The sequence below is a fragment of the Acomys russatus genome, chromosome 23 (assembly GCF_903995435.1).
Source record: "Acomys russatus chromosome 23, mAcoRus1.1, whole genome shotgun sequence".
In the NCBI taxonomy this organism is placed as follows: domain Eukaryota; kingdom Metazoa; phylum Chordata; class Mammalia; order Rodentia; family Muridae; genus Acomys; species Acomys russatus.
The window spans coordinates 1,047,094-1,058,443 of NC_067159.1; the positions used below are offsets into that span (position 1 = coordinate 1,047,094).

The window sequence follows — 11,350 nt, forward strand, 5'->3', positions numbered from 1 at the left end:
CTCGCCGCCCCGCGCCTTCGCTCCCGCGCGCGCCGCCGCCAGAGGGCGCCCTCCGCGCGCGTTCCCGCGCCGCCGCAGCACGCAGGTGCACAAGGACTGTGGTCTGGGTGTGCTTTTGGGACCAGCAAAGGGCTTAGTGGCTGCATTTGCTCAAAGCTCCTAACTCCGAGGTTATCTAACAGCAGGGTCCAAGCTTGGCAGTCTCTGCTTTCATTTCTTATTGTCGCCTTTAAACTTTGCGTCAGATTCCTGAGCGGCTTGCTTGTGTTCAGTTAAGGTGTGTATGCCCAAAAACTGGCAATACAAGGTGGATTAGTCCTGTATTTATCTAACCCTTTTCCTCATTTATGTCTGAAAACACCAAGATAAGACTAACTTTATTACTTAAGGTATGTTAGTGACAAGACACGTTGAAAGTAAAGAACCTAAAAAAAAAAAAAAAAAAAAAAGAAAGTAAAGAACCTGGTGGTACATTCCTGTTGTCTCAGCACTGGGGAAGGCTGAGGCAGGAGGGCTGTGCGTTCAGACTGTCATGGAATAACATAGCAGGAATGTGTCTGAGATACCAGAAGAACTAAAATTGGATTTCAGGCTTACCGTGGCAAAGGTTAAGAAATAGGTCTACAGGAGATAATCTGGCCAGCTGCAAAGAGCAGCCCCACTAGAGATAGTGTTGCCTAGTGACTGACCTGAGGAGTCCCACCGGAGATAGAGTTGATAAGCAACCCAGTTTTATGACCACATTCCTTCCTGCCCACCGGAAATAGGGTTAATAGGAAATCAGACACTTCCCTGGACAAAGTAGTGTGAAAAAAGAGAACAAAGAAAGCTAAGCCATGGGCGGTCTTGGCACCTTTTTCTGTAGCCTGTCATTTAAGACATTATATTTAGATCTCTTTATGTTACTCAACCAATAGGTGATTCCCAGGCTAGGAACCCCCTGTTTTGGGATGCTGGGAGGGATAGGAAGCTATAAATTTACCCTCAGCTCAGAGATCGAGGCTCTTTCTGGATACCACTGTGTTGGTGACTGGTCAGAGCCCAGCTCGAGTCGATTAAAGGTCCTCGTGTGTATTGCATTGGTATCGAATCCTGGTGGTATTTTGGGGGGGGGGGGCTTGCAATCTGAGTACAGCATGTCTATAAATAAAAAGTATAAAAGCTCAGTTAGCAGAATGCTTACCTTGAATGCACCAAGCCCTAGCTTTGATCCCCAGTGCCAAGTAAGTTGGACATGACTGTGGGTACCTGTAATACTGGGGAGGTAACAGGAGGACTAGAAGTTCAAGGTCATCCTCAGCTACACAAGTTCAAAACCAGCCTAGGGTACATAAAACCTTGTCTTAAAAAAAAAAAAACAAAAACAAAAACAAAAAACAAAAAAAACCACTTTGAGAGAGCCTCCCCCCGTCAAGATTCCCAGAGTACCCACGTAAGCAGAACATCCATGTGTGATAAAAGTGATGACCCAAGTTGACCACGGTTGTCCACAGGATGCAGAAGCTGTGGTGCATCCTGTGTTGGCCCCTCTCGTGCAGCCTCCTCCAGGAACACACAGAACTAGACCCCGTACACTTACCAACCTGATCAAGGGGGAGGTGACAGATACACTGAGGTCAACTGCAGCTTCACTTCCTGAATCCCTCTGGGTTCAAGTCACCACTTTTACATCTGGGTTCAAGATGAACTCAAAACAAGGAAGGTATTCTCAGTGGGTATGTGCAGATCCTTTTTTTTTTTTTTTTTTTTTAGCAATATGAAGTACTGGTGGGCTCCTATGAGAATATAATGTATCTTCTGTCCTTAACCAATGGAGTTGAGCACACTTACTCCAACCCCCTCTATTGATTAAGTTCTTTGCTTCATAGTTATTTTTTTCCATTTGATTTGGGGGGAGGGGCAAAAGGCTATACCTGGTTTATTGAGAGTCCCCAAAATCAGAACCCTGGCAGCACCTCTGACCATGCTGTTGCATCTTCAAGTCACCTGGTCGCCTGAAATGCTCCCCCTAGTAGTTGACTTGTGACTGTCATTCCATGTGCCAGATTTCTCCTGTGCTTGGGGAAACAGATTTCAGTAACAATCCAGACAGACGGTGCTCTAGCTGTCACCTGAGGCAGTCTGCTTCTCCCGAAGTGCTGTGCACTCACTTGTAACCGGGGTCTTGTCATCACTTAAGTTTACAGAAAACAATTTCAGGAAATGTCTGAGTAGAGCCAAGTTTGAAACTTTTTTTGAGAGTGAATGAGAGAAGGGTACCAATTTAAGGTTAAACTCCAAGGCCACATATTTTTACCTTAAACATGGTTTTATTAGTTGTTTGGTGTAGCTCCCCTCAGATAGCTCAGAGGGTCAAGAGGCTGGCCACCCATGCCTGAGGACCCTAGGGTATCCCTGGAATCCACATGGTGGGAGGAGAGAATTGACTCTCTCAAGTTATCCTCACACCTGCACACACACACACACACACACACACACACACACACACACACATTGTGGCATGCGTTCCTCCCCTCAGTTCAATAATAAACAAAATTAAAATTCAAAAGGAGATGTCTGGTGCTGAGCAAACAGCAGGGCCCAGTGGGGCTAGACAGACACTGTGTCATTGCTTCCCCAAGGATTTCCGCCTCCTGTCTGCCTCACTTCATTCTTTCCCTCCAGATTCTAATCACCAAACATAGCGGCTAAAGTGATGCTGTCAATCGCTGGCCACTCGATCAAAAGCATTCTTTTTTTTTTTAACTTAAAGTAATCCAGAGATATGATCCTAGCTATAAATTTAAATAGATTGCTGCTACATTGAGCTTGGCATCTAAAACACAGCTGCGAGGAGTAGCTGGGAAGTTCCGGGTCTGCAAATGAGGGAACATGAAAGTTTTACTCTGGATCCTATATGATATGAGCCTATAGAGGGCAGGGTGGAGGCAGAGAGACAGTTGGGGGCCATTGCCAAAGCCTGGGCAGGAGACGGTAGTTTATGGTCAGCACAGTGCAGGGGGGTTATTAGTAGATACACTGAACAGGTCACGCCACCAGGAGTAATGGGATGGAGAAGCCTGGCTTGTGGGACTCTACCTGCACACACGGTAGAAAGAAGACAGAGGAAGGAGGGAGGGATTCGGAGCCTGTCAAGAATCCCAGTGTCGGGCTGGGGAGATGGCTCAGTGGTTAAGAGCACCGCCTGCTCTTCCAAAGATCCTGAGTTCAATTCCCAGCAACCACATGGTGGCTCACAACCATCTGTAATGTGATATGGCGTCCTCTTCTGGCTTGCGGGGGTACATGCAAGCAGAGCACTGTATACATAATAATAAACAAATAAATCTTAAAAAAAAAAAAAAAAAAAAAAAAAGAATTCCAGTGTCCAGTGAATGAAGACAAAGGGACTCCTAGTCACTACTGGTAGGAACACAAATTAGCACTGTCATGGAAAGAGTGGGGTCCTCGCACATGTAGAAATAGAACAGCAATATGGTCTAGCAATTCCCCCTACTAAGCATATATCTAAAGAAGCGATTATCAGTTTCAGAGAGCTGTCTGCGCCCCCATGTTTATTGCAGCTGCTTTTTTTCCCCACAAGAGCCAAAATGTAGAGCCAGCCTCAGTGTCTATCTGTGATAAATGCATAAAGAAAATATGGCGTATATATGTGTACACAAGTGTCGCATGTATATAGACATGTGCATACATGCACATATGAGTACATATGTGTACTCTTTTGCGACAGAGTCTTGCTATGTAGCTTAGGCTGTACTCACTATGTAGCCTATGTAGGCTTTGATCTTATTTCCTCGGCTTCCTGAGTGCCAAAGACTGCAGGTATGTGCCGTCACACACATGATGGGCTATCATTCAGTCACTTAAAGATGAGATCTTGTCCTTTACAGCAACATGCATGAGCTTAGGAGGCTCCTGTTAACTAAAATAAATCAAGCACAGACAGGCAAATACTGAACATGCTTGGTTAAAGCAGACGCTGAAAATGTTGATGTCAGAGATAGAGGTAGAACAGTGGTTCCTGGAGTGTGTCAGTTACTTTTCTGTTACTGAAACCAAGGCAGCATACAGAACGAAGTGTTTACTTGTGATTCTGGTTCCAGAGGGATAAGAATCCATCACCGTCACATGAAGCTCAAATCGTCAACCAAAAAGCACAAAGAGGGAGCTGTCAGGTTAGAACCGGTTTGAGCCTTTAAGTCTTCTCAGGTGACATTCTTCCTGCAGCAAGGCCACAACTCCTAACTCCACTGACCCTCCCAGGTAATCCTCGTTGGATACACACACACACACACACACACACACACACACACACACACACACACACGCACGCACGCACACATGCACACACGCACTCACGCATGCGCACACTGTGAGGTGCATTCCTCCCCTCAGCTCAGTAATAAATAAAATTTGGATGCAGAGGAAGGTGGTTGACGCTGAGCAAAAGCAAACAATGCTTTTTCACCTCTTCTTCTGTGGTGCCCTTTGACCCTTCCAGGGGCTAGGTGCTGATATGAGTGTCCCATTTAGGGCTGAGGACTCAGCACTCACTTATCTTCAACACTTTGACCAGTTCTGAGTCTCTGCCTTGACTGCTGGCCACTGCAGTGAGAAGCTTCCCCAGCCGAGGTTGAGAGGAACACTAACCTGTAAGCAGAGAGATGGAAGGCAGCTGACCTTCCCGAACAGTATCCCCCGCTGGGAACCAAGGCTTCAAAACTGTGAGCCTATGGGGGACATTATCATCGAACCACCATGTAGAGAAAAGATGGAGGAAAGGATGGAGCCTGGGTAGTTAGAGAGGGAGGGGTACAGCTGCATAGGAAGAATAATCTTTAAGCATTTTTTTTTTTTTTTGGCACAGTAAGGTACCAGTGCTTGACACAAATTAATTGGATATTTCAAGTGAAGTAGTGGAAAGAATTATGAATGTTCACAACACAGAGGGCTGATGTTTGAGGCAATGAAAATGCAAGTGTCCTTGTGCTGGCCGTTATATACTGTATGCATGATTGACATGCCCCAATGCATTATGAGTACTAAACAGTGCCTGCCCCCAGAGTTAAGTACTTGGTAAATTCTTGTTAAATGTTCAAGCCAAGTGCCTGGAAGCAGTTCCAAATTTAAGGCCTGTGTTTGTTAAAACTTTGGGGTAACAGAGAAGATACACCACAGGTGGGCAGGCCAAGGCACAGAAAGCTTAAGAAACTTGCATATGATTCTAGCAAATCAGCCTTATCTAGGAGATAAAATCTAATCTCCACTCCTTTTCGATTGATTGCTCAGGTTACATAGCCATAGTTATTTTAATTCTTCCTATTGTTCCTCCACAGAGAGAGGCAAGCATCTGGCAACAGCCCCTCAGTGAGATTAAATGGTCACAAATCACCCCTTTGATAGCAATGCGTTTGCAACTCCTAGCAAAATAAACATAATCAAGCACAGGTCACCCGCAGGTTATGTTTGCTCTTCTCTGTGTCCTTACTCTGTATGGTAACAGTAGTTCACTGGCAGCAGCCAGTGGGGCAGACATGAGTCTGTAAGGGCTGCAACCACAGAGAAAAGCTTGTACAGATCTTTACTTTTGGACTTGAGATGGCATCAGTGCCCTACAGTGAGCTGAAATGAAAGAGACCTTAGTGTTCTTTCTCAAAAAAAGAGAAAAACTACATTCTGACTTTAATGTAATTATACAATGTAATAAAAAATTTTAAATATCTAATAATATTTATTATTAAATACCTATAATTATTATGGCAGTATTATATAACTCGCTATAATAATCAATAAAAGACACAGACACCATTGTATTTGAGAATAAGGCTTATTTTACCTGGGGCTGGGCAGATATTAACCTCCTAAACTACCTTCCATTATCACCCAGCCCCATCCCATTTAATCATTCTGATCTGAGATATTTCCCATCCATAATCCAAAAATCCTTGTTTATGCTGTTCATCAGGGCTGCTCTTCTCCAGCAGAACGCAGAGTCCCTCCTCCTGGCCCGTGTGGCTCTTTCCTATCCCCCAGAGATCTTGCTCCTTCCTCCTCCTCTGGTCCTCTCTCTCCTACCCAAGATCCTCTGTCTCCAAAGCTCCACCCCTTCCTTCTGCCCTGCCGAGATGTAGGCCTCTTATTGGTCAAACAGGGAGGCAAGGTTATAGAGCGATACTTGGGATAAAGGACAGTCTGCTTGTAAACAGTAAGGAACCCAGGGGCAAGCAGTTAACAAGCACAAAGCACCAGACCACGCTGCAGCAATACGTCTTTGGCATCAAATAATATATAATGTATTTTGGGTTTTTTTGTTTGGATGGTTGCTTGGTTCGGTTTTGTTTTGTCTTGAGACAAGGTCTCTCTACATAGCCCTAGTAGTCCTAGAACTCACTATGTAGACCAGGCTGACTTCAAAATCACAGAGCTTTGCCTGCCTTTGCCTCCTGAGTCCTGAGTTTAAAGACATGCACCACCATGCCCTGCTAACATATACTTATTATTAATAGGCTGTCTTCTTTTTAATCCTTTGACAGTGTCACACATGTAAACCTTTGCATCTTGGTCATATACCCTGCCATACACCAACAAGACACGCCCTCTCTACCTCATGCCCCTCCTACTCCACTTTGAGGCTCACTGAGTCCAGTGAGTGCTGCCTGGTGGGATGCAGTGATCCTGTCCATTTGATCTTGTGTTGATCTTATGCAAGCAAGCACAGTTTCAGTGAGCTCATGTGTGCAGTGGCCATCCCATATCCAAAGTCTGCATTTCACCGCACCCTTCCCCATCCTTACAGTCTTCCCAGATCTTTTTCTATGATGTTCCTTGACCCTTCCAGGAGATAGGTGCTGATATGAATGTCTCATTTAGGGCTGAGGGCCCAGCACTCACTTACCATCAACACTTTGAGTAGTTGTGAGTCTCTCCCTTGACTGCTGGCTGCTGTAGAGAGAAGCTTCTCCAGCCGAGGTTGAGAAGAACACTAACCTATAAGCAGAGAGTTAGGAGGCAGCTTAACAATGTGACCATTTAACAAGGCAACAGTTTCCTAGATTTCCCACTCAGGTCTATGGCATCCCAAGCCACAGACTTTTGGCCAAGTGCGAATTCCCTTCTGTAGAGCAGGTCTCAAATCCAGTTCAAAAATCAGTTGGTTACCCTGGCAACCTTCATGCCACTATGGCGCCAGTGGGCAAATCTTGCCTGGAAGGTCAGTATTGTAGGAAAATAGCACGTAATAAATGAAAAGCCCATTCACTTCAGAGACTCAGTATTCCTCTTTAGTAAGGGCACAACACTGGGATGTCATCTAGTTAATGTTTGAGGACATAGCTTGGATATTGTAGGCAGCTCTGAACTAAGATTTATTCCATTTGCCATGGCAGCGCCTGATTGCTTTTCTTACTTAACGCCTGTGACTATCATCCCTTGCCATCAAGGGATGGCTGTATGTGTTTTCACATCTTCTGTTCTCTATAGAGCAGCAAAGTGTCTGTTTGTACAGTCCATTTCACCAGCCTCTGAAGATTCTGAGTGTGCTGACTTTAGCAGGTTATCTAAATAATAAAGTGAACAAAGGCAAAATGGTCCCCAAATGCCTTTGGACACTGGTTTCTCTAACCAAGACTACAACCCTAAGGGTTTTTCCAGCATTCCTTTTCTTTTTCCTAATTAGCAGGAACTCAAAGCCATCTTATGCCTTTACCCCATAAAGCCTGAACCCTAGGTTTGAAAAATGAACACACCTGGTACACATGTGCTCATGTCCCCAAGACACAACTGGAATGTGGAGCCCTGGGATGTCTCCATTTTTACCCCCACAAACTGTCCAGAAATACCAGGTACTATAATCTCTATAACCAGACAGTTTTAGTAATCAGAAAGTGCTTCAAAACCCTCACGTGACATAGTCATTTAAATGAGGAGAAATCATGTTACCTATCAGATAAAGTGAATATTTTATTTATAAGAAATGAAATGTGAATTTGAATGCCCAAGGGTATTATGAAGACTTTAGCTGAGAATCCCTCAGTGTCTGAATCTCACCAATGAAGACCATGAAGTCAAAAGTTGGCCTTTATTATTGAAGTTCAGTGGGAATCTCATTAGCTCCCGGGGCGGGTCTACAGAGAGTGTGGTTTCCCTATTTTTATAGGCTATAGATGTGGACTCTGACACACACACATTGATGGGGTCATGGATAGCCAGATTTGGCATATTACTCACCCGGCCCTTTGTTTTGTTTTGGTTTTGGTTTTGTTGGGTTTTGGTTTGGTTTTGGTTTTGGTTTTGGTTTTGGTTTTGGTTTTAGTTTTTCCTGAGACATGGTTTCTCTGCAGCCCTGGTTGTCCTGGAACTCCCGAGTGCTGGGATTAAAGGCGTGTTCCACCACCACCCCATATTATTTTCAAGAATCCACATTCTCCTCTGTTATATGATTCCCTATCTAAGCCCTTACTCATGTATCCTCAATGACTTCAAGTGTTTTCCAGTGGGAAGAGCCCGTGGCTTTTGTTTTGTTTTGTTTTTGTTGTTGTTGTTGTTTTTTGTAATGCATATAGGTTGCATATGGGGAGCAGAGCAAGGAAGTGAGTGATTGAATGCTGGTGGCATAGACGCAGCCTTCCCTTATGGTCTGTGTGTGGATGTTAACATGTGTGCAGAAAATGTCCCCAGAAGCTTTCGCCCTCTGCATACTTACGGCCCAGTGACTGCTCCCTGGCGGAGACTGCTCCTGCCGAGATTAGCTACCCCTGACCCCTTGATCCAGCTGCTTGCCCGAAGTCCTGCCTCCTTGTGCGGCTGTATGCAACAACTTCTCTATTCAACTCTATGTAATAAACACGCTGAGCTTCTGGGGTACTGCTGTCTCCCCATGAGAGCGCCAGTGCCCTCAAACCCAGGGTTTCTTTGTGCCCTTTTGTGTCATTCTCCATTCCGTCACTAGCCCCAGTCATGCTGGGTGCAGCAGTTTTCCCATAGCATGAGTTGAAGTTTTAAACATGCTAGCTTAGCTTGTCCCTACCTTCTGCCATGAAAACTACCCAAATCCACTAAGGGCTTTGCTGGTTTAAACTTTCCTATGCTGGTATAGATTTATCTCGTGAAAAAGGTGTCTAAACATATACTCTGTAGTTAGTATGATCTAGAGTCCTTTTCCATATTGAATATATATATGGAACCATTTCAAAAATTTCACTACTAATGCCAAACTGGCTACATGCCAGCTCATGTACTTACCTCTGGTAGGTAATACCCTATTCCTCATTTACAAGGTCGCTTGTCTCTACACATACATATTTATTTGTCTGTTTGTTATTTGTTTTCCAAGACAGGGTCTCTCTGTGTTAGCCTTGCCTGTCCTGGACTTGCTTTGTAGACCAGGCTGGCCTTGAACCCACAGCGATCCACCTGCCTCTGCTTCCCGAGTGCTGGGATTTTAAAGGCGTGCGCCACCACTCCCAGCTTGTTGTCTGTTTTTATGTGACATGTCATGGTACACGTTGTGGCGGTAAGAGGACAACTTGCAAGAATCGGTTCTCTCCGTCCACCATGTGGGTCCCGGGGATTGACCTGAGGCTGTCAGGCTTGTCAGTGGAAGCTTTGACCCACTGAGCCACCTCAATGGGCTCTTCTCACTTCAGAGGTAATAAAATGAATGAAAACTGTTGAACTTCGGAAAACTACTGAGCCGCAGAGTCCACAAAATGTTTTTTTCTTGCACGTGTGTATATTTGTTTTCCTCAAGCTTGGGATAAGCTTCTGAAGTGTTCAGAAATTAAAACATTTTTGCAAATTACAAGTGAATATTATATGTAATATATAAATTTATGACACCACCAAGACCAGCTTAGTAGAGTAAGAAACTTTGATAAACAATTACTGGAAAAACTAAATGTATTGGTTTTCAATGGTCATTCAACCCAGCAGAAACAAAAATCAACACTATTAGAAAGCAAATTATTGCCTTCATCTATGTTATATGTTTGCCTAGATTTTTCTTTATTTTGACAGAGGATACCAGTACTTTCAAGAAGTGGAAAGCACTTAGACTAGTGGCACCTCTGAATCACAAACCTGAAACACTTATGTTACAGACAGTTAAAAAAAAAAAAAGCCTCATAAAAGAGCATTCACACAAAGCAGTAATGGCTGAGGGCGTCCTGGTCCTGCAGTGAGAACACTGAAGAGCTGATGGGACTGTGCAGTCTATCTCATGCCATGTGAGAGATGCTCCGGGAAGATTTATCGAGTCCTTAGGACTGATCTTGGTAATCTTCGTAAACACGCGTGCCTTCTACAACTTAGCAGACTACTTACTTCCAGTGAAAGCTATCCATCGAGCGTATTTTGTAGCTTCTCTTCGCCAGTGGGAAGCCACCAGCAAACCACATGTAACAGTCAAGGAAATGATTCCCATGATGATAAAAAACAGGGTGGTGACCCACTCTAGGGGAAGCCGGGGAGGGATGCAGGTCCGGTCTCGTCCATGGATTGTTTGACACTGTCGCACTAGGCCCACGGTGAGAGCTCCCGCCGACTCCCCGGTGTTGATCCAGTCCGGGTTGGCGATGCTGGCGATGGCGAAGATATAGGCAGCCAGAAAGAGACATCCTGAGATGATGGTCAGTTTATCCATCGCCCCGCCCCGCTCCCCCCCCCCCCCACCGCAGGGCAGGCCGCGGCCTCACGCCTTGCGCCCCATGGGCCGCCAGGCCCTGGGGTCCCCGCGCTGCCGCCCTCGGCCCGCGCCGCGCGCGGTTGCCGCTAAACTCTAGCTCACTTGCAGGCTACGATGTACAGTTTTGCTCATGAATATGTGCAACCATTTCTGCAGGAATCTTGCTTGCAAGGGAATCAATGGGCAAATGGAGCTTACCATTTAAGTAAAAGCTGGCAAGTTGTTCCCCATGAGCGCACACCGTTTCTCTGCACTCCTGGTGAGCGAGCATGCCCATGTTCACTTCTCTGGTTCTGAGCAGAACCAATTGTTTGTTTTTCAGTCACGCACATCTCATGGTCTAACATTTCTTTGGCTACTTTTTAGATCTTAATCCTTTATTGAATATGTTATAAATATGTTTCCATGTAGAAAATTATGATACTAGTCTGGTTTATACCTTGTCAATTATGCCTTATATGTAGAAGTTTGAATTTCTGTGTATGAAACTGTTTTTATAGTTATGGGTGTTTATCTTTTAGTAAAAAAAAGGGTTTTACTACATTGGTATGTTCTTATTTATTTGTCTAGGGATTTTGCTTTAAGCATTTGTCTCTGGGGTGTGTTTTTTTATTCTTTATGAAATCAGAATCTAATCTATTTCCCAAATAGGGAGTAAACATCTCTAAC

At 44.7% G+C, this 11,350-nt stretch overlaps 1 protein-coding gene across 1 annotated transcript; it reads right to left on the reverse strand.

The window, feature by feature from the left end:
• Positions 1-9,744: 9,744 nt before the first annotated feature.
• On the reverse strand, positions 9,745-10,648 carry LOC127206670 (uncharacterized protein C16orf52 homolog B-like). Its single transcript, XM_051166018.1, has one exon. The coding sequence runs from the start codon at positions 10,637-10,639 to the stop codon at positions 10,313-10,315; it is 327 nt and encodes a 108-aa protein (XP_051021975.1). The 5' UTR covers positions 10,640-10,648; the 3' UTR covers positions 9,745-10,312.
• Positions 10,649-11,350: the final 702 nt, after the last annotated feature.